The sequence below is a fragment of the Boleophthalmus pectinirostris genome, unplaced genomic scaffold (assembly GCF_026225935.1).
Source record: "Boleophthalmus pectinirostris isolate CB_2022bp ecotype Guang Dong unplaced genomic scaffold, ASM2622593v1 HiC_scaffold_22, whole genome shotgun sequence".
In the NCBI taxonomy this organism is placed as follows: domain Eukaryota; kingdom Metazoa; phylum Chordata; class Actinopteri; order Gobiiformes; family Gobiidae; genus Boleophthalmus; species Boleophthalmus pectinirostris.
Window position 1 is genome coordinate 17679859 of NW_026571190.1, and position 24785 is coordinate 17704643.

At 40.2% G+C, this 24785-nt stretch overlaps 1 protein-coding gene across 1 annotated transcript in view; it reads left to right on the forward strand.

Annotated features, from left to right (window-relative positions):
* Positions 1-23310, forward strand: part of maml3 (mastermind-like transcriptional coactivator 3) — a gene marked incomplete at its 5' end in the record, with an annotated part of 60706 nt that extends 37396 nt beyond the window's left edge. The window contains 3 exons of the mRNA XM_055158444.1: positions 14699-14959; positions 17314-17395; positions 19801-23310. Coding sequence (XP_055014419.1) covers positions 14699-14959; positions 17314-17395; positions 19801-20867 — 1410 coding nt within the window. The remainder of the gene's footprint in view (positions 1-14698; positions 14960-17313; positions 17396-19800) is intronic.
* Between the last annotated feature and the right edge of the window lie 1475 nt (positions 23311-24785).

Below are 24785 nucleotides of genomic sequence, written 5' to 3' on the forward strand. Positions count from 1 at the left end.
TGGGGAAATTGCATTGCCTTGGTAAGTATTCAAGCTTATAAACTGACGTCAACTGCCTTCCTTTTTAAATAGTGTACAAATCTCTGTCTTTATTTGATTTGAAGCAGGGTTGTTGAGTGACTTATTTGATTTCTACTAACTATAAGTCTCAAATGCATGTGCGCAGATGATTTTAGCCAACAGAAGCTGCAGCAGTAGCGGTGGTAATGGAGTCATTGACATATGGAGTCTATATAGTAACCCATAGACGCTCACAGTGCAGGGCTATCTCTCTGGAATACTGCACGACACACAGTGATGGTGGGGGGTTGTCAGAGGCTGGAGAAGCAAGATGGAGGGAGGGGAGAAAGGAAAGAAGTAGTCAGGTGATTCGTATAGAGCTGAAAGAGGAGGAAGAGGAGGAGGGATGAGCACCTGAAGAAACAGAGAAAAAAAAGGAGAGTGGATACAGCATTCTGAGACTATATGGGAGCGAAGGTGGGAGGGTGAGACAGGAGGGAGAGAGGGACAGCAAAGAAGAGAGGAAAAGAGAAGAGGAAAGAGGGAGAGACAGAAGGCAAAAGCAAGGAAAAGGAGGAGGGAAAGAGAGCTGGACCGAGAACGGGAGAGGAAAAGATAGATAGGGAGGAAAGAAAGAAGGGGAGGGAGGATAGAGAGATGGAGAGCAGAAGAGTGATAGCCCTACAGCAGCACCTAATGGCCTCTCTGGAGGAGGAGGGCCATAATGAAGGCTATGACAGAGACTGCTCAGACAAAGAGGGGTGGACTGGAGGTTATGCAGTTGTTGATAAAATACAAAGGATTATATTCTTTGAAAATATAATCTTTGTGTGATTTTTCTGAGTAGGCCTAGATTGTTTTGCTTAAAGTCTATCCATATTTGTAGACTTAAAGTAAAATAGTAGTAAAATTTCTATTTTGCATAACTGGCCACATGACAGTACTACACATTTGTTAACTCAGGTACAACACAGTACAATAAGAACATTTTGGGTTTTATCCTAAAATGTACAGAACAAATATCCGATCTAATCAATACTTATAATCAAGACATTGTTTTAAGCCTATTTTTACTGCACAGTAATAGCATTGCTGTGTATGCTCAGAAATTAAGGTGCTTGTTTATATTATTATACATTATTGTAAGCCTCACAACATAAAATACCATTATACATTTGTCAAAACATTATCTAGGTTTGGGGCTGGCACAACAGGCTTGCAGAGACCAATGTAATACAGATAGAAAAACAAGCTATACAACTGTGCGTGGTAAGCAAAATGGACAAGATCTATACTCGCTGTGAACAAAGGCTAAAAGGACAAATGGATATAGTCACTATAGCGGACTATGACCAGAAAAGGCAGGGCTTGGGAGAGGGGTCTGATGGGTAACAAAACTGCTGATGGGAAGCAAAGGGTTAATCAAGACAAGGAGGGAACAGGGGGATCGTACAGAGGAAATTGAGGAGGAGGGTCCTGGGATGGCTGTATGGATAAAAAGGCAGTTTAGTGCCGTAAGGAGAGTGAATGGGTGAGGTAAACACAAGGGGCAGAGCACGCACAGATGTGGGGAGAGTATCCTTCCTCCGTTAACAGCCGTGTAATGGCACTGATCGCAGCTGTGAATAATTCAGAGCCCGGAGTCAGGAATACGCAGGGCCAAGACTATAACAGTTATGCAGCTATAGCCCTATACAGTCTAGGACAACTGCAAACAGGAGGACAAAATGATTAAACCATTGTAATCACTGTTGCTAATAGAAGGACTGGCTGAGTGACTGAATGACAGACTTCTCAATAGTGATGTTTGGGGTTTTTTTGTCAAATGGGAAGAATGGAATGGAAGATATCTACTATAGTTCAATAATTGAATATTAGATAGCTAGATGTATTAATAGTCTCATTTTGTGTATTTTGTTTTATTTCATGGAACTAGATGCAAAAGGGAGAACAATAAGGGTGCAGATTAATCCATTGTGAAGGGCTTAGACTATGATTTATTAAGTTAATAGTTATTTATGATGATTTTTCATTGCATGTTTCTATTCTCCTGCTGTTTTTAAACTTTGCATCATAAATGTCATGAACCAGGTCAAATAATAACTTGGTTGTATAAGAAAGGGATAGAAATAGTTGGCCTAACATTAGAATGCGCCTATGTTCATCATCAGTATTGCCAAACCTGTTTATTGTCCAAAGTGTGACATGCTCTATAAACCACTATATTCTTTTAACAGCACAAAATCTCATAGTCATAGTTGTTATTGCTTTTCAAATAATTTAATCATGCAACATGCTGTACTAATAAGGTTATCATGTGACATGGACCCACTTAGAGACAGAAAAAAGACAGAGAGAAGTCCACCTGCTTCAGATCAGATCTGTCACTCAGACTTGTCCAGTCTGCTCAGTTAGATTACACACCAACACATCACTCCAATTCAATATACCTTCCCCTTATTTTTAAATCAGATAATATCTTATACACACTGCGAAAATGTAGGGAAAACTATTTTTATTTCCACAAATGACGTCTAGATTGGAAAACTTCTAGCCTTTAGTGCTATTAATATCATAACTTGATTTTTTCATGTTGGCTGCATTGAAAGAGAGCAAAAGATTATGTTCTAGTTCCTTCTCCTATTTCTTTACTGTTGCAACAAAATGTTTTGGATGTTTTGATAGTGACACATCTACTGTTGGCTAGATAACATACTTGCTTTTTACCAAGATATCTGGTACTCTTTAAGGCATTTATGTTGGTAATCATTTCATTATTCCTATATTCAACCCGGTTTTAGAGTAGCATATTCTTTTCCTATTCCTCCCCCCTCACACATTCACTGTCCATCTCATCTCTGCGTGTCTCGTCTTGACTTGTTGCCTGCGTGTGTCTTTAAGGTTGCCATAGTGAGCGTTTCCAGGGTGATTTACGGTAGCACCTGGTCCCTCTCAGGGTGGTACACACTCGTTCGCTCCACAATCACTCCCGGACCACCAGTGATCTCATCGCAGCCTTTCTCTTCTACTCTGTCACTCTCCTGTTTCCTCTCTCTCTCACCCTTTTTTTCTCTTTTCTTTTTCTCTCTGTTCACTACACAAAAGATGTCAAAGATTTGCACCAAGCGTCTGTTCCACTGCTGCTCACTAAGAATTTAACATTAACTGTGGTATCCAAAGTCTAACAGTAATCTCCTGATCTGCTGCAGTATATTGAATTGCAAGTGCCTTTGTCTATTGTTTTGTTGCAGCTATCCAGAAAAAAAAATCTAAACTACACTGACCATAATGCCTTGCTCCTTTCCTCATTGCAGCCATACAAAACCTTTCTTTAATATTTGGTTTAAGCAAAGCACACTATGAACCACTTTTTTGTCACCAGAAGTAATTCTGGTGTGCTGTTAGCATGCTAGTTGTTAGCATTACCACAGTGGCAGAACTCTGAGATGTACACTACTGGTTGTGTGTGGATAAATACACATAAACAACCTTTTAAATGCTATGCTGTGGCAGTAAATGCCTCATATATATAGACTCCTTCCTCTGCCCTGACTATAACAGTGGGGCGTGCTGCAGGTGGGTGGATAGAGAAATCCCTGGTTAAGATGGGAGCCTCCACACTCAGCCTTCTGCAGGGATTCATTTACTCAAATTGATCCAGTGCTTCATGCCAGCATGTATTTCACAGCCTCACCGCATGGACCTGCCCGCTAAAGGAGGATCATAGAGCTGTGTTATCCACTTTCTGAGCAAAAACTGACACACAGGAGGTTAATTTCACACACTTCAGAAGAAAAGTATTATACCTTATATCATACTTTACAGGTGCTATAAGTCTTATTCCTTGTATTTCCACAATTTGTTGTTTTTAGATTCTGAAATATCAAAAAGGATTTAGCTCCATGAAAAAAAGGACCTGGACCATTGCCATAGTAATTAACAATTTAAGGCAAAATATCATATCTTTTGAATGATGGAAACTTAGTCCTCAAAATGTCATGTACAACAGGAAGCTGAAACCATTGATAAAATGTTTGAATGTTATCTGAAGATTAAAGTCTTTTTGAGTATTTTTGAGTCCAAATCATTTGTGTGGGGGGAGGACATCTGGTGTAACTCTCTTGAATTAGAAATAACTTCCAACATAAAACCAGACTTCTGTCAAATAAAAGCCATTGCAGACAAAAGCAGCTGAAATGTTCTACAAACATACAAAACATTGTTGATGAATGGATGTCCTGATATGCACTTCACAATTAGCATAAGCCACAGCCATAATATATACTGGGGATGCGACAAGATCTCATCAGATGAAAATGCCACGATGTCCCCTCTAGTTGAGAAATATCTTGTGAAAAATTTGATCATTAAAAAAGAATTACACAAACATGTATTGATTTTTTTAAATTTAAATATATCTAACAACAATAGTAGGTAGAAGTATGTCCAGATTGTGAAATTATTTTTAAAACTCTAAATGCAATTTGTGATTTATAATTTACTAGTTGGATTTATGTGCAAGTTATTCTCTACTTAATCTACCTTTTTCTTTATGTTGAATGTGCAAACTGCAAAGGCTCTGAAATAGGCCAGTTAAGGTTTAGCGCTGAGATGTTGGAGATTAAACAGGCCTCGGTGGGGAGCAGGTCTCTTCCTCACAGTTTAAATATAGCCCTCTTCTGGGAGTGTGTGTGTATTTGTGCTGTGTGTGTGCTGTCAGTGTGCTATGTGTGTGTGTATGTGTGTGTGTGTGTGTGTGTGTGTGTGTGTGAGGGGTGGGTCTAGGGGAGGATCAACTACACACTCCACAGAACAGCAGTGGCCAAGCAGCAAACCACTGGCTTCAGACTTGTACTTCTTGCCTCTTGCTTGTTACCGAGAGTCTTCCTGATGTCTTCTTTTCCCTTTGGTGCTGTGGGGAGAGGCTGTGGGTTCTGGCTGCTCCATCTGCTTGGGGTTAGCAAAGATATGTCAAGACTTGCAGTAAGGACTTTAAAGCTGCACTATGTCATTTTTATGCCTGCTTGTCTCCATGGAGATATGACTGTTTTTCTTGTCATTAAACGTGTCTATCTTGCATTTATTTAGTTACAGGCATTTTTATTCCTTAAAAAAAAAGAAAAAACACTGGGAGCTGGTTTGCCTCTCCACAGATTTGACATGTTACTTGGCCTGGTAGTGTTCCATTGTTACCATGGAGATAGACAAGTTTAATGCCACACAGTTTACCATTTCCAACAAAATGATAACATCTCTTTGGAAAAAAGCTGGTGGCGGACCCTCCTGAACAAATTCTATAGACGTGCAAGTGTAGGTTTCCCTTACACATATCGCCCATGTCTAAGAAACCAACCAGCGATGGAGACTGCTCTATTGTACTTGCTAACAAATGCTTTGACACTCCTATTGTTCAGCAGATTAACTATAGTCTTTACAAAGCATTAACAAAGTGTACATTATATTTCAAAGTCATTCACAGCTGACATGAAGTTAAGTGTAACATTTCATTTTTTTGTGTCAGCGCCGTCATTCAAACTCCCGCTGTACATTTAAATATGCACTTTCTATTTCAGCATTTCATTTTGAACTGTTTAAGTGGAATACAGCTAAGCGTTTCAGTGGTAAAGAATGAAAAGTGATACTAATTAGCTTTTTTATTATAGAAAACTTTGCAAAAGAAATGATGGGGTGGTTCAAGCATTTGCCTGTTAACCTGAAGGTCAGTAGCTTCATCTGAACTCCTACCAGTGAATACTGTTATTGTGTTCTCTAGTCTTTGCCTATAGTATCAAAGCAATGTGAGTGAGTTGTGGTTATAGTAGTAGTCATAGATTGGCCACTCTTCTATCAGTCTATCCCAGGGCAGCTGTGGCTACAAAAGTGGTATTGTAAAGGGAGGTTGGACTAACACAATTAATTCAAATATTTGTTTTTCATTTAAAAGCTATTATTAGGTATTTACTGTTATGGTTCTAGAGTACAACAACTGTACATGTTTTGATGTTGTGATGGTATCAGTATTAACGTCAATGTGCTTCGTACAATACACTTTACAACTGCATTTTGGGTTAATGCCGTGGAGTACCTTAATGCCTCTGAAAGAGCCAGTCACAAGTACCAGCTGCACATACACTGAGTACCTTATTGTAGCATACAGTTTAGCCTCAGTTGCAGGTGTTAGCACTTTAAATTGGCATTTCTCTGCTCCTATCGGCCTCTGATGAAAGTGCAAGGACAATGGGTTTGAATGAGCAGAGAGTCCTGACGTTGATGAGCACTGACAGTGATAGAGAGCCCACCTGTGACCTTCAGGTGCTCCACTATTGCCCATGTAAAAGCATGCTACTATTATACACTGAAGCATACGTATTATATAATCTATGTTGTTACTTGGTTATTTTCAGAATTTCATAATCACATAATTTCACTGGTTCACTGGTTAATCTGCACTTTTTCCAGGCAAAACACAGTATTTAAATTCTAAGATGAAGGTGCCACTGTTAGAATTTGAATGTAATGCTAATTTAAAGGTTCACTATCCTATGAAGTACAACTATCTTGCCTGACCAGCCAGTACCTCCTACATTCTGTTTGAACACAGAAGGGTCTGGAACCAGACCATAAAGTACATCAAACAGCCATCCTAATTTAGGATGTGCCAGTCACTGACACTAATTTGTAACACGTGTCTCTTAAATGCAGAACACCTATCCTCTCAAATATTCTCATATCATTCAGAATAAAGTTTATAACTTCTTTTACATTACAAACATCAGAGTTTAGTGCTTTGCTTGTCAGTTCTGCAGAAATCCATGCTGTTTCGCAGTTCTCTGTTATTTTTATTTATTTATTTTACTTGTAAGCCTGCATGTGTTTCTTTGATTGGTTATACCATCTGTCACTTACACCTATTGAAATTTGGGGCTGAAGGAGATTTCAGCCCCAAACATCTTTGTACAGTACCTGCTGTTTACCTGGTCAAGCCAACAACTGCAATACATGTTTACAAATGGTAAACACTCAAGATTAAAAATATTACACATTTGAAGACTGGAACTATGCTAGTAGCAGTCAAGGCAGTTGTTAATCACACCGTGAGTCAACCCCCATATCAAGATAACAGGGTTTCACGACAAGTAATTGGATGGGTTATTCATCTTAGTCATCAAGAGAAGCTTAGTGCAGTGTAAATGTTTTTATTGGAACTAAATGAGAACAGGAACTGTACAGCACACTTATAGAGGCAAAAGTATGTTTAAACTAACAATATTACAACAACACAGTCATTCTTCTATAGACTGCATGTGGTTGTTCTCTTGGTGTGACTGAGCCTGTAGTAAGTGATTATTAATATAAGGAGTAAATAGGATCCAGGCTCTATATGCCGTTGTCTATACTCAGTACATACCTGACGGCTAACCATGCTGGTCCTATAGACTGCCTGTTCTTCATACTGTGAGTGTGTCTGTTGAGCATCTAATGAAGCATCTCCTACCTGCTCACTTCTTGTCTCTCCTCTCTCTCACCTCTCTTCACTCTCTTTCTGTTGTCTGCTCCTCTTTCCTAGCACTCTTCTCTCCCCTTCTGTACTTTCACCTATTCTCTTTCTCTTTCTTTTAAGTTTACTTTTCTTCTCCCTCTCATCTTCCCTTCAACATTTCTCTTCCTTTTTTTCTCCCTTTCTCTCTCTTTCACCTACTCCCCCCTTTCTCCCCCTTTGCGTCTTGCCTCCCTCTTACCCTCACTCCCTTTTTCCTTTTCTCCTCCTCCCCTCTCTCTTCTCACGCCATCACCTTCTCTCTATCACTCTCCCCCGCTCCTCTTTCCTTTTCTCCTGTTCCGTCACTTCTCTCTCCTGTCCTCCTCCCTCGCTCTCAGGCACAAGTGGGTGACAGATGTGATCCTCTCTGGAGAGACAGCCACCGTTCTGCTGCCAGCCCCCCCTTCTCCCTCCCCCTCTCTTTCTCTCTCCTGCTCTCTATCTCTCTCTTTCCTCCTGTCTGACTCTGAGCACAATGTGTAACTGTGCTGTACTAGATGCATTGATGCACCAGCTCACGCGGCGCCTCTTGCAGTCTGTTTGCCTTGTGGTTTTTCCATGTGCCGCTTGTATTTAAACCTGTTTTAAGAGTACACATGTGTTGTTTTAAAACAGCAAGCAACAGCCTTTAATCTCCCGGCTGTGGTCACTGTAAGAAGCAGGTGATTTCATCCCAGCTGGAGCTGATTATACAATTGTACAGCACGCCAGCTTTACAGTTACTGGGAAGCTACTAGTCTACTCAGAACTGCACATTCACCACATCTAAATTGGGACTAAACCCAAAACTAAACCTGGCTGGACTAGACTAGGACTATACCTGGATTGGAATTGTCTGACCAGCCAGTCCCTTCTACATTCTTTTCGAATTCAGAAGGGTCTGCAATCAGACCACAGAGCACGAAAACCTCCGTCCAAACTTGAGATGTTCCAACCACAACCGTGTCTCTCTTCGGCCTTTCCTCTACAATTCTTGATATTGATTCTGTCTGTTTCTCAGTCCTGTGTTGTTGACTTTTTTCTCCCCTTTTTTACTCCTGAACCGCCATGTTTGTTTTTACCCTAACAGGGCATGAGTCTCTCTGATTGGTTAATGCAAATGTCAGTTACACCCTCTTGAATCAGTGAGACAGGATATGGCTCCAGATCATAGCAACGCTGTAAATCAAACCTGTTGCTAATCCTAGCGGGAGGGACCTCAGGGAAAGAAGGTTATTAATGTTCATATCTTGATTTACAAACAAAATAGAAAAATAAAAAACAATGTAGAGTGGATTAATACAAACATTTTAAGACCAAAATGAAGAGGTTCACTGCAGCAGTTACAGAGGGAGGGGTGACAATTTTACATTGTAAAGTGAATTGGAGCCAGACTTGATGGAGCTGGATGTGCACCCATGATCACTTCCTTTTTGGAACGCTGTGGCTAGCAGGTTAGCTCTTTCCATTTATATATACAGTCTTATATATACAGTGTTCAAGCCTGACAGATTTCATAATCAACATCTGACCTTTCTTAAACCTACTTAAAACTTGCACAGTCGTCCGACTCTAATATCCTGCCAGAACAAAACTGACCATAGCTCTTCCTGACAGCAAAAGGGGCATTGAGGGATGGGTCAAATGCAAAAAATTCTCTATATAACTATCTTACCTCACTTGAATCTATTCTACCCTAGGACACACAGAAATATTTTCTTTTTTATTTTAATTTACAAATATAGATTTGTGACTACACAACTGACTGAGAATACATTTTCAAAATTGCCTCTTTAAAGGCAACCCGCCTTGGTGCTTTTTAAAATTTGTTTGACAATTGATTACTTTAATTTAACTCAAATACATACATCCATTTGGTTTTGCCTTCTGGTCTGAGTTGGTTTCTGGCATGACTTGTCCCTGTTTCCTGTGGTTTCCTGTGTTTTTGGCCGTAATACTCACATTGCAGATACATCTCTTCCTCTCTATACTCTCTCCATGTGCCTGCTTTTGCACTCAGTCCTGATGTAATGCAATCACCTGGGCTCCCTAACCCAATAACACAGACAGCCTGCACCACACACACACTCATTCACCTTTACATAGACAACAAACATCCTCCGGAAAGACCAGGCTCTCAAATCACACAGGGATTTCACTTTTACATCCCCTGTGTGTTTTTAACCAGTTCTTTTATGCCATGGATACATCCACTGGTATTCTTCTGTAGCATTAACCTGTTTGAAAAGTCATGTCCCTGTTTAGCTCCAGCTACTGGGTGTCCATTGAAGCTAGCAAATATTTCTGTTCAGTGGTTTGGGGAGTGTGTACTGCTGAATGCAGTATACATTCAGTAGTTTAGTTGTTGCTTCTGTAACTTCTGAATGATAGTGATAGTGATAATGATAGTGATAGTAGTAATAGCAATCAAGTTCACCTATTGACCAAAACTTTAGTGGTCCAATCCCAGCCACGACTAGTGCATACTGCTGTTGTGTCCTTGGGCAACATCTTCTTTGTTTGTGTGTGTGTGTGTGTGTGTGTGTGTGTGTGTGTGTGTGTGTGTGTGTGTGCGTGTGCGCGTGTGTGTGTGTCTACTGGTGTATGGCTTCTTGATGCAAATCACTTTGAATGGCCTAGAGGTGGAAAGGTGACTATAGACTATACTAAACTCTAGACTATAATTGTAATGGAAATTTTAAATGCAATGGCGGTAGTAGTAGTAGTAGTAGTTGTAGTTTTAGTAGTAGTTGTAGTAGTTGTAGTTGTAGTAGTTGTAGTAGTTGTGGTAGTACATTCTTGCATGTCTACTTACTATGTACAGAAAAAGGGCCAGATTACCCTTGGACAATTCAAACTACCTACCGATAATATGTTTTATAGAGCAGAAAAATCTTCACAGGTGGGGTGGTGATACTATTACTTCAGTGCCTATATGAACGATATGAAAGTAGGATTTTTTTTTCTTCAGCGTTGTAAAGTTGAATTCTCAGAGCGGACATTACTCTGTGCCATCTGTTCTCCTCCAACCCCTACTTTCCTTGGACGCGAATTTTACACAACATTTCTGGCTCTGAGTTTCTATCTTATTTACAGCCAAGTTCATCATATGGGAAAAACATTGTTGTGTCACTTTGTATATCAACAATGTGCAGTCATATTCTTACATAAAACTAATTACTTGGTTGTGTGACTGTTTAAGTAGTAAATGCTGTAGTAGTAGCTGTAGTGGTAGGAGTCAAGCATGAACTAAAAAGTCATTATACACCTCTCATTCCTTTCTCATTTCCCTGATGTATGCTGTATTGCTGTACTTGTAGTAGCAGTAGTGGTAAATATGGTAGTTGTAGTTGCAGTAGTATTAATATTAGTAGCAGTATCAGCAGTAGCAGCAGTTGTAGTAGTTGCACTAGTAACAAAAGTTGAAATTTAGTAGTAATAGTAGCTGCAGACTTAGTCTAGCAGGATCAATAACTGTAGTAGAAGTGTAGTATTGTCAACAGTTGTAGTATTAGTTGTAGCAGACTTGCCATCAGCTCTAGTGGAACAATTTACCATTAACTGTAGGAAGGAAATTACTTTATTTAGTTTATTCGTTTGATTGCTTTAAAATCACTGCTTCTGTGTTCATTTAAAACACAGTTGCATCTCAAGCTGAGCTACCTTCACTAAAATGGACTTTTCCCTCTCCATTTCGTCCCTTTGTAATCCATCTTGCCTCCCTCCCCTCCTTCATTGTGTGGACATGACTCAGGGCTGCTGCCTGTCTGCGCACAGCACCAGAGTGAGAAACACAGAGAGAGAAAGTGTGGTGCGGGCGAAGACTTTGATGGCCGCGTGTTTGAGAGAGAAAGAAAGTAAAGAGGTAGTTTGAGTGGGAGAGCTGTAGAGAAATCGTAGATCAGAACGTCATGATTGAGCCATCTGCTGAGGCCATACAAGCACACACATACACACACGCACACACACACACACACACACACACACAAAAGTGCTTAAAGATCACCACTGCCACCCGTTGGTCACTGGTTGTCACTACGTCTGTCTTTTCCTGTCTCCTCTCTTCCATTGTACAACCTGGATTGCATTACCCTGGGCAATAATAGTGGCAGTGGAAGCAGCAGTAGCAGAACTGTTAGTAGTGGTGGCACTTCATGTACTGGTACTATCTTTAGTGGTGTTAGTTGTATGTTTTTGTAATGTTAGTTGCTGTAATCATGAACAGATCCTTTTCTAACACGTGTGTCCTGACTCATGGGTTTACTTGTCTTTAATGTTTGCAGTTATGTATAGAGCTCCTGCAGTTGTCATAACACAATCCCGACATGCACCTCCAAACCCCATACAGGCAGTCGTATCGAAACTAACTAGCAGCCAACAGCAAAAAGACAAAAACAAACAGCCTCGACCACAATTAACAAACCCTATTAGAGTTTCAGAGACTGTGGATTATTGCTGCTCACTGGGATGTACACATGTACACACTGAGGGCCAAAGAAAACCTGAGCCTTTTACCGGATTTACAGAGCCCCAGATTGAAGGAAGAAGTGAATTTCTGCAGCTAAATGGGCTGCAACCTAATCAAGCTGTACATTAATTAAGTTATGAATGTATATTTCCATTAGTACTCTTGTTTTTTTTTTTGTGTTTTGTTTTGTGTAGTTTTTTACGTGAATGACTCAACCATAGTTTGATAATGATTAAAAACTGTTTCTGTATACAAGTCATTGTTTACAATTTCATTTAATGACAAAAAAGCTCCAAAAGTGGACACGGTGCCCTTTATTACCTCTAATTCACCACTGCCAAAATGGCACTCCTGTCAAATTTTTGTCACAAGGGTGCAGGAGCTATATTGACAGTGTCCATCCATCTATCTATCTATCTATCTATCTATCTATCTATCTATCTATCTATCTATCTATCTATATATGCATTGATACTAATAGTTCTTTATTCTTCCTTCTCCTGTTTTTTGATGTAAACAATGATGGTAGTAATACTGTTGCAGTTGTACCAGTAGTAATGGTAACCAAAGTATTGGTGTGATTATTGTTCTTCTTTTCATCTTATCTTTGCTGTTGTAGGTAAGTAGTAGCAGAAGTAGTTGTAAACATTAACAGTAGTAGTAGTGTTGATTTTGATATTAAGCAATACACTTAATACACAATAACAATTCCAATACTGTGATGATAATTAAAAACACTCTTTAGTCAATTATAATTATTTTCAACATTAAATCATAGTACTAGATCTAATATCTGTGTAATCCCTCAGTTGTCCATGTAGTTGCATAGTTGTCCATGGGTGTATACTAGTCCATGTTCTCTTATACTTGTTCTGATACAGCTCAAGATCATTCCAAAGCTGTTGAGAAAAGGTGACTTTTTAGTATCAATACCAGCTAAAATGAGTATCTAGTTTTGATACTTGTTTTAGTATCGATTTGTATCTGATTTTCAATACTTTTGACAACCCTAAGTAGAAGTAGTAGCTGAAGTAATTTATCAGTCTCACCTATTGTATTCTGTGATCATCAGGCACATGCAGAAGCATAGACATAGTTCAAGTACATCGATTAGTCTGGTCTGGTTTGCTTGAGCCAGTTTAAGCAGATGGTTTTGTTTGCTCCACAGGGTTCTTTGTGCATTAATATATGAGCTTTATCTCCACCTAACTCCTTTTTAAGAGCAGCACAGCCTCAATGCGGATTATAAGATTTGGCCCTTTGAAAACATATTGAGTATAGGACTGTTACAGACTCTAGTCATGGATATTATACACCGCTGTAATCCTGCTGTAGCTCTTTCATTATTTATCCATAGTGTAATAGTGGTAGTTATAGTCATAAAAATGTGTAGTAGTAGTACAAATATATAATAGTAGTACAAAATATAGTAGTAGTTTGAAAAAAATATTAAAAGTAGGAACTTCAGCTTCAGAAGCATGCTGTTACATTTTTATTGTAGTTTTCACATGTTATCTGTATATATATGTATGTAACTGTTTCTTCTATTTTATTGACTTGTATGTGAAGCACTTTGGTCAGCTGAAGTTGTTTTAAATGTGTTATGTAAATAAACTTAAATGGAATTGAATTGAATACATGCCATTAAATATGTACATACAATATGTTTATAAAAGCAAAGAGTAAGTTATATGATATAATGTTGTAATAATTAGAGGTAGTAGTAGTTAATGTGTTTAACTAGGTCTTAGGTATTAACTTGGTCAATTTCCCCACTGTATTTTCAAAAAAATACATCTTTGACCCTAAAAATGTTCCAATCCATGCATGTTATTTATAGACGCATGAATTTGTATTTGTTCACACATTTCTCTTTTTTCCCTTTTTATCACTCGTGAGCTAAACGGTGTTCACTCTTCTTTCACTGTCTAATCTTTATAGATTCATAAACGCTCTCCTTTCATTGGTCAGAGCAAGTCATTTCATCCTATTAGAGATTAGCATACGGCTGAGTGGAGGAGGAAGTGCTCTTTATATGCTAATAAGGAAATAATATATGCAGTGAGGACCAACCAGTGCCTGATCTTAGGACTCCAGTGTGAATACTCTTGAGCCAGCCCAAAAAAACGTTTTTGAGAAGGACTTTTGAATGTACTTTTATGAGTTTATTTGTACTGGCCCTTTAGTATTTTGCTTCTACTTCTATTTCATCTACTCAGTGTATTAAAACAATTCCTCAAATAATGGGTTAAAACAGATTATCTCTTTGCTACTTTATGATTAGGAAACATTAGCATGGGAACATTTTGCCATCAGAGTCAATCATTTTATGTTCACAGGACAACAAATGGTTAAAATGGCTAACATGACACAACATGACATGTTCTTATTTTGTACCAGGATGGTCTAACTATGGGTATCAGAGTGATCAAAAATTATTCCTGTCTATTGCCATAGCAATACAAAACAAAATACTTTCTTTTGAAAGGTCAAAAGTCCTCAGAATGGCACCTACAGCAGGGAAACTGAGACCTATGAATGTTCTGTGTTACCACATTAGTAGTTCTCGCTTCTGAAAGGTAAAAATATCAAGATAAAACTACAGTAAATGCACTTTTTTCTTGCAGCAAATGTACCTTTACAATCTATGGCATGTGCTCTGTGCTTTGACCTATCTCACCATTTCCTTCTTGTTATCTGTTCTCTTCCAGGAACAAGGCGTGGTGGGAATGTCACGGCCTCCCGGTGCCATCCCACCCCCTCACCCCGGTGGAGGTGTGGCCTCGGGGGTAGGACCCAACCAGGGATCGGGCCCCCCTCCGGGCTACGTGGGCAACCAGCAGCAGGCCATGATGAAGCAGATGATGGCCATGGAGCAGGAGAAGAGAGTCCAGATGCACATGATGGAGCAGCAGAAACAGCAGCTCTTCAGGGAGCAGCGGCAACAGCAACAGCAACTCCTGGCTGAACAGGTGCGGGTATAGGATACCTGTTCAATACTCTTTTTTGAGCTTTAATAAGAGGAATATTAATATGTAAATTTACTTTCTTCTTCAGGCTGAATTATTTGCCAAATCATAAAGACAATTACACTTAGCCTTAAGTTCTCTTAAAACCAAAGTGAATTTGATGGATGCAATAAAATCTTTGTGAATGAATGTAAGAGTTAATGGTTGTCTGTCACAGTACATGTGACTGTGTCTGTCCTGGCCTTTGTCCTGAGTTGATCCTGTCTAGGGCGCATAGCAGCATGATTATTTTCTTCTAACAATAAAGTCTGTCTACTTAATGTAACAGTAATTTACTCAGTGATTCTGCCGCTGATACAGTCTTGTGTCTGTCTCTAGTTCACTTATCCTCTTTGTTTTCTTACTGTTGTCTTCCTGCATGTATAATTACCCCTATCCAGCCCCCTCTCCACTACATCCTTTTCATCTCGTCATGCACTAGCTTATGTGTATTTGTCCGTGTGTTTTTTGCCACATGCCGCCCACTGTGATAATGCTGTGTTTTCTTTTTATTTCTCTGTGAACGAATCAAGTGTTAAAGAGTCCTGAACTCCAGAGTCACCACCCACCATGTTGGTTTTAATTGGACGCACAAAAACATAGAGCCATGCAAATATAGGTGCATGTGAGAGGAGGGCCGCACCCTGCTGGGGTGTGCTGTGTAGCGTTAACTAGACATCATAAGTTTTATTTAAACTCACTTTAATATCTGTTGATTGAAATGTGAAGCAGACTGTCCAAAGCAGGGCCTAGTTGATTAAACAATATTTGGTGGAAGTGGAGATTATAGTGGACTGACCGTTGAGTTATGTCCAGTGCTGTGCAAGTGTTTAGAAATTTGTTCAAGGACATTTGTCTGTATTACTGTTGTCACGATACTGAAGTTTCAAACTGAATTCACGTACTATGGAAAAGGCTTGATAACCAGTACTGATCTTCATACCTCTATAATGAATGTTCAACTCAAAAAAAATTTAGTTTCAAGGGCTGTAATCAACTTATAGCGATTGGCTGGTCATTAGTCGAAATGAAGGGGCAAAAGCTCTCAAAACTAATATAAATGTCTGTGTCTGACCCAAAGTGCACTCACAAGACTACATCTGCACAAGAGTTCATGCAACTATTTATGCTGAAAATAAAAATAACGAAAGTATTAATCAAAGAGGTTTTTTTTTAAATTACTCAACTAATACAAATTTTGGTGAACGAAAGGCCGCCACACACTACAGGAGAATTTGCCTGATTTTGGCTTCGGTTTGCTTCTCCCCAAGTTCGGGGAGGTGTGACCTGACTTTGTGTCTTCGTGTGGGATTTTGTAGCCACTGTGCTCCTCGTATGTGTGGTGTCAGTGTGACTCTGAGTCAGGTCATAACCACCAAGCATCAGCAACACTATGGTAAAACCCAGTAAAACAGAGTGTTTGGGGCAGACAGAGTGACGGATACATAGACACAAAATACAAACTCAGGATATAGTGAAAATAATGAGAAGACCTTATTACTTACCTCTCGTAAAGTGGTAAGTTTAAAGTGCAGCATCTCATCCGCATTATCCATAGAAATTGTACTATATACAAATAATGACACCCAGTCCACAAAACTGTGCTGTGAATCCAGTTTGAGGCATTCTTTGAAAGTAAGGCCAGAGTAGTTCCTCACGTGTGCCTATCTACATCCACACAGCGTGCGGATCGAAGTGAAGCTGCAGATTAGCGATAGTGACTCTACTTCCTGTGGACTTTATCGCCAATCTTTTATGCTTTAAAAATCATGTACCTGAAATATTGCACCACATTTCACAAATAATAATAACACAGTTTTGACTTGTATCTAAACTTGAAGTGCAATGCTCTGACCTTTTGAACCCTTAAGAGTCTCAAAGCGAATTGTTGTACCCTATAGGAAATAGCAGACGCGATAGCGCTCATAACTTTATAACCTGTGGACCACGGCCATGTCCCGCTGCAATCTTTGCGATCAGAGATTTAAAATCTCATAAGATTCTCCTTGTGTCTCTGGTGTGCACTTTTTGTTGCACGTTTAGAAATTGTTTAACACCAAAAAATCTTGTAGTGTGTGGTGGCCTTAAAACACCATGGACCAATACAAGTCTATATTAAAACCAATAGGACCTTTCCTGAGGTCTATAAACTACTATTATTAAAATGTCTACATTCAATAGTCTAAAAGATAGCCTTTTTATTATTATTGTCGTATGTAAATCAATAGTGAGTCCCTATTTCTACAATGAACTTAACTGGCCGTCTTTGCTATAACTCTATCCTAGCCTAACTGCTAACTCTTTGTGTTTTCTTGCAGCTTCAACAGCAGCAGCAGCATCTTCCGCGGCAGATGGGGCAGGGCCAGAGGAATCCATACCCCCAAGTCAATCAGTACCAAGGTATAATATAGATGCGCACACAAACACATACACATTTAACACTCCTATCTGCAACAGTGCATTTTATACACAGAACAATCTTAAGGCAGAACCTCCATAGATTTTCAAGACCTGACCTAATTTCTTTCAGCTTTTTATTGATGAACACATTAGTGAATGGATTTTTGGTATCATCGGCAGGAGTTTTTCACAGATCTTGCTCATGGTAATTACAGTGGCTCTGCTGCTTCTCATTATAATTGCAATGAAGTGGACGTTGAGTATAGTACATGGAAATGCTATCTTACATATTGAAAAAAAGAGATGGGCAACATAGTCATTATGTATGGTTTGTAAGTCAATGTATAAACAGGACTACATTTAGACATTTAGGCATTTTGATAATAAAGAAGTAATCTCAGATATAAAAAATATGCATTCTTACAGTCATCGAACTTCCCTTTCTGCAGGTCTGACTTGTAACTTGGACTATTGTCATAAGACGTAACACGGTGACAAATACATGCAAAAACAACACCAGAATAGACACACAGTGCATTTTTAACAAAATTTTGATGTTTTTATATACTTTTATTGTCTAGATTTTACATTTTATCCCTCATTTATCCCTGACAATAAGAATAAAGTGCAAATTGTTTCATAAAGAATTACTGTTGCAGTTTGAACGTCAAATGCTTAAACATTGTTTAACAATTTTCTAATTTTTTTCTTCTATTTGGACAATTTTTAAAAGAAACTTTATATGTATGATATACTCATAGCCCTCATTTATTGTATTTGTGTTCCAGTTCATATTCTACCATCTTGTGCACCATATTTTTACATAGTGAAACCTAACCTTGAGATTGAAGCTGGTCTTCTCTGCCAGACGCTGTCAGATTTGTCAGTTTTGAATGTTCAGATGCTCTCCCTCTCTCACTCATGATCTCTCGCTCGCCCCAGGAAAAAAATATAGAATATTCCTGCTCTGCCTGTTACCACGGCAACTTGTCTGTCCTGGATCCCCAAGAGTTCGGCTGGAGTCAGAGAGGGAAGGAAGCAAAAATGTAGGAAAGGAGGGAACAGAGGGGAAAGAATGGAGCAAAGGAAAGGAAAGAGAGGGAAATAATAGAAGTCATGAATTAAGAGAATGATGAAAAGACACAATCAATACAAGAAGGACACTAGGAAGAATGGATGTGAGGATAGATACAATTAAAGAAGGGATCAAGGAAAGAAGAATTCAACAAAAGAAAAAAATACTAATCTCATTTAACCCACTCCAGGTGTTAATATAATGCTCTTTTAGCAAAACATTTTATTGTGCTTTGTCTACACTAGAGATTACATCACGTTATCTGAATTTTCTGTTAGCGTAATGTTACATCAATGGAGATTTTGGTAAATGGTAAATGGTCACATTTTCCAACTTCAAGGCACTTAAAGCAATTTACATCAAGAAACCACTCATTTATTCATACACATATTCATACACCAGTGTACGCAGACACTGGGTGGGTTTAGTATCGTGCCCAGGAACACAACGATAGCATTCATCTGTGAGAGCTGGAATACCACTGCCAACCTGTGGATCAGTGGATCTAACCACTCTACCAACTGAGCTACTGTCACAAATACTAAACTAAGCATTCATTCAGCATCTTATTGGGTAGTACCACCACTTTTGTTTATTTTTATTTTATTTTTTTTATATATATAATGGAAAATGATAGTGTGAAAAAAGATTTTGTCCCTTAATTCAACTTTTCCAGAAGCTGAAAAGAATTATATAGTAAATAGTAAATTAAGGAAAGAAGAAAGGAGTCTATGCAAGGACTGCAAGGACTGCAAGGAATGGAGTGGGGAAAAGGCCACAAAAATACTGAAGAAAAGGATATAATTTAGTAACACGGAGGTATCATGGAAAGGAGGAAGGCAAGGACATAGAAAATCCATTTATAGCCATTAGACACCTCGCCAAGCCTAAAATGATAATAACAGAAGAATTGAGATCTTTAGCACAAAACTCAGGCCTATTAATACACAACAGCTCTATCCTGTGGAGCATCAGAAACACTGTGATTAAGCTATTATCGCCTGCAATCAGAACCTACTCACGTTCCACTGTTTAGTCAGATTCATAGAAGGTGATAAGTGCGCTGGATGCGGCTGTTTGGTGGTGTTCAATTACCTCTAACTGGCTGCACACACAGTGAGCACTGGAGAGGGCTCTGCTCAGTTACAGTCACAGGGCTGTGAGGTGAGGGATTAGCTCAGGGATGGCACTATGGGTTTATTAAAGGATTTACTCTCATTCACTGCTACTAGACCTCTCACTTTAGCCACTTCCTGTCTTGGCTAAAACTGTGGAGATTTGGTGTCGGAGGCTCATATTTGAACTAAATTCAATTTTTGTTTGGTTTCAGGGCCTCCCCAGGAGCTGGCATCGCGGAGCCAGGCCCTCCAGAACATTCGTGCGGCACGCCTCCTGCAGCAGCAGAACCAGCAGCAAATGGTCCAGATGGGACCGGTTCAAGGCCAAGGGGGCTCAGTGGGACCTCAGTCTGACATAGGCCTACCGTATGGCAGCCAAGGATCTAATCAGGGGTCTCTCTACGGACTCAACCCCAACATGAGCCAAATGATGCACCAGCAGCACCAAAGCCAAGGTGTCCAAGGCCCCATGGGACTTTCAGCACAGCACAACCCAGCGGCAGGACCTCCACGACAGGCAGGAGCAGGACCTGGAGTGGGGGGCATGCCTGGAGGTCCTGGAGGTCCAGGATACGGAGGTCAGGGGATGATGATGCCACAGACCCTTAAAGGACCTCCCAATGCTAAAGCACAGGCACAGAGACTGCAAAGCATGCTGGGAGGTGGAGGGGGTGGAGGTGCAGCCATGGGGGCGGGAGGCTGGCCGCAGCAACAGGGCCAGGGGCTGGTGAGCAGGACTACAGGAGGGGACATGGTGGGCTTCAGCTCAGCACAGGGCTACATGCAGCCGGGACAGCCACGTATGGCCAAACAACACTTTCAGGGCCCGGGCCAAGGCCTGAGCCAGGCCATGGACCCGCGGGTGGGAAACCCCGCTGCAGTAATGGGCGGCCCCATGATGGGCCCGCACATGAGCGGCCAACCCAGGACCAACCAGCCACGGCCCATGGTTATGAACCAGGGAATTAACCAGGGGGTGATGGGGCAAGGCATGAGCTCCATGGGAGGGTTTGGGCCTGGGGGGCCCAGCGTGGGGGCCGGAGGTGGAGCGGGAGGGCCTTACGGACCTGGGGGCGTGGGGGGTCAGCCTCAGAGTTACCAGAGGACACCCAATCAGGACATGTCACAAAGTTACCAGAGGACACCCAATCAGGACATGTCATCGTATGGTTATGGAGGCGGGCCCTCGGGCGGGGCAGCCTTTGGTCTGGGCGATGGCTCGGGGGCAGAGCTGGACTCAAGTGATGGTTGGATGGAGGAGTTTTTCCCAGGACAATAGCCAAAGGGGAAATCAGAGTTTTACTGGACAAACTAAACATGGGACATGACACAGCCAGGACAGCTCTCGGCATGTTTTTGTTTTGTAAAACATGAGCTAGTTCAGATGAGTTCTGTGTATTGTGTGTGAGAGTGAGTGTTGAAGAAAGACCATTCTGTCTTGTGCATTTAAAGTAAACCCATATAGAGATTAAAGGTGTGTTCCATTAGCTCCCTTCCTGTCTTGAAATGAATTATTCTTATGTTTAAAGCGATGCCCGTTTAAACAGTGCTTTGAGCCAGAGCTTCAGCGGGGCTGATTGAACATCGAAGACTGATGAAGGGGAAGGAAAACTTGTTCTCGAGACAACAATTTATTTGTGTTTGTGTGTTTGTGCCACCCAGCTCTGTGCTTTAGATCTCTCAGCTATGTGAGATGCTGAAGAGAGTAGAAAGCACTCTCAACGCTCCCATTTCCTCTGTCAGATTTGTGTGGCGAACACACACCACTCAAACGTGTCTTTTTCACTCTGTTGTCTTCACTTGATCTTTCTCTCTCTCTCTCTGTCATCCTTTCTCCTCCCGTCTTCCCTCCGTCTCCAGGGACACTCCACACTCCCTTCTCCTGTTTAAATTGTGAACATCACAGCAGAACAAATGATGCGTCTCTACTGTGCTCAATGCTGCCCTCTAGTGCATTTGCTTGGCTTCATTTCCATACATGAAGAAGGTCAATGGCAGGGAACAGGCAGCTAAGCGAGCAGTACGCACACATAGGCTACATATAATCTGCAGTGTACAAAACAGCAGTGATATGTTTGTCCAACCCTGTCATGGCCTGGCACAAGCACTCTGCATGCATCTGCTAAAGCTACCATCACTGGGCACTGAATGTATCCAAGCACCACAAGTGACTTCTTCTTTTCTAATTAAAAAACTCACTTAAGGCCCATATACTTTTACATTGCTGTTTCTTCTCAATGATGTTAGTAGTGTCCTATATGTACATGTTTTAAATGCACTTGTTTTAGTTTGTGTTGTCTTAAAAACATTGTCAAAAACGTGGCCCATAGCTTAACAATAGGCTTCTACTATGTACCGCATCTCGCTAAAGCTACATAACTGTGCTATACTGTAACACTACTGTGAAGAGAATTGTTGCTTAGAACCACTGCAAAGCCTTGATTTTAAATATTGTGACAGCTAAGGGTCAAGTAATGTTTAGCCACAGTTAGCATTAGGACAATTAGTGCTTCCGGTGAGATTACCCTTCTTTGAGCAAGTCTATCAAAGTTTCTCCAAGCTTATTGTTAAGTGTATCCATTTGTTTACCTATTGACTGAATATAATTGTACATCTGGTATCCCATCATCCCTCCCAAACTGTTTTGTAAAATTAAAGATGAATGAAGAGTGTCTGCATGTGCATTATGTTGTATTAAACTCATCCGAATGAGAGTTTTCAAGGACAAAGCTGTAATCAACAAACCAAAAAGCCTTTTTTGTGTAAACTAGCTCTGTGTCATCCTGACATTTGTTCTCATGGTTGTTGGTGTGGTATAACAACCCTTTAAATCCAAACTTTAGACATAACCATTGTCCCTGTATGTGTTATTTGTTAGCGCCCTGAAAAAGTTGCGTTCTTGTCAAAATGTTAAGCTAACATATTGAGTGTCTGAGTTTAGCTGGGAAAAAACATGCCTTTGTGTAAGACTTATTGCACAAGGAACGCAGTGGAGTATTTCCGTGAATCCACTGCTAATGCTTCCAAAATTTCTGACTCCAGGCAAACTTGGATATTAAACTCAATATCAGAGCTTTTCAAAAGAGGAAATCTTCACCTGCTGTTTTCACTCAAAACTGAGGTGCAAAGGCAAAGAAACTCTTCCAGGTCGGAGCAAAGGTCACATAAGGTTGCATCCTCTTTGCCCTCTTTTATGTGAAGGTTAAAACAGATGGGAAGCTTCCTCCAAATATCATGATGTACCGGGACCAAGTCTGTAGACAACATTTTAACAAAATTGTTGTTGTTGATGTTCCTTGTTTATTTTATTGTTTGTTTTTTTTTACTGGTGCTGACATATATGTGATTATGAGAAAAATATATAAAAGATATTGGCTATTTGTAAATATGTTTTTACAGGTTTAAATACATCAGATAATACAGTCTCTACTCTGTAAAGAATTTACTGTTTGTTGAAAATAGAGAAGTATTTTTATTTTGAGGTTTGGTTTCACTTTTAACCCATCTGAGCTATGCCATTGCACTTCAGACAATGTCTTACTACTAATTTGTATTGTACACATCCTTCTTTTATGATTTTTCATTTGTTTTCTAGTTGAGATTTGACTCTGGTCTTAAGCAGTGCTTATTTCTTTTTATCCTGTACAGAATTAAAAAGAGAATTACAAAACCTTTTTGTTTTGTTTTTCAAAAAGATACAATAAAGAGAGAATGTTCTCGCGGATCATATTAATGCATGTTCTTGTTGGTTTGGGGTTTACTGAGACAGTGGGCCAGTGGCTGCAGCACTTATGCCATTACACAAGCAGCAATTTCATTAAGTTTCAGGGTCACATGACTGACAGTGACAAATGCGCCCACATTCACGTCACCCCAAAATCCAGACTGACTAACTGCTCCAGTAATGTTTTGTCTAACAGGGCCCATTTGCATAATTAGACGTGCATATGCTAAAGAGCAGTCTTAATTCTGTCTCCATGTAACAGCCACGATGAATCACAGCAGATAGACAGACAGACCACACGCAGGGCCAGGACCTTTTTCTTGTAATTCATCTTTTCTTCGACCAGCCCCTTTCAAACTCACTCCTCCTTCAGTGTGTGTCAGCCAGCCCCTCTTCTCCATCTATCCACTTTACACACCTGCCTCCTCTGCCTCCTCACCTCACTGCTGTCTCCGCTCCCAGATCCTAACCAGTATCCTTGTTCCCCCCTCGACTCCCTCTGTACCCCCCAACAACCCTCCGCATCACACACAAACCAGTGCACTTCTGCTCTTCCATCTGACATTGATAAATGGAGACTAACAGAAATGACAACATCATTACTCATGTTCAGTGGCGACACTGGCTAGGACAGAGAAAAACGGGACCAGCAAAGAGGATGAAGGACAGGACAGAGGAAAGATTGGTGGGGGGCCAAAAGGGGGAAGGGAGAAGGTGCTTTAGTGAGAGATATATGCTACAACCATCCGCCCACAAGCCCACACCTGAATGCCTCCAGAGTGCACCCACTGAGGAGTTCATTATGGTGTGAAAAAGTAGAGCAACTGTTGATAGCCCTATCAGTGTGAAAGAGTGAAAGGAGTACTGTATGGAGGTCTATATCATGCAACAAATTCAGTCATTGAGTATGCTTCAATAATCCATGCATAAATGATCACACTCAGAACATAATAGAACATAACCAAATGCCTAATCTGAAAATATACAACATAGCTTGTCAGTTTTGAAATGAATAGCCACATTTTGTTTGTGAAAGCATTTGCTAAGTTTCCAGTTATAATGAAAAGAATTAGGATGCCAACTTAACATGTAATTGCTCTAACTGATTTATTATGCTTTATGAGAAATTTCGACTGGTGTTTGTCTTGCATTGACCCCATTTGATCCTCATAGGACCTGCATAATTCTGAAAATTTTAAAACAATAAACTGATTAACACTGAGAGGAACAACATCTAGATTAATGAAGTGAATTGAAATTGACACCATCAAAATGGCTTTCCTCTAACTTTACTTCACTTCAGTAGCGTATGTTATATGCTATAGAGCCCTAAGGGAAATGGGATCATACAGTTTGGACCTCCACTTTTGAGGCCTTGGTTTTGTCTTTCCTTTCTTGCAAATTAAAAACGATCTGATTAAACGAGTGCACAGGTTGTTGGTGGCAGGTAATAGGCTTCATACAATCATCTTC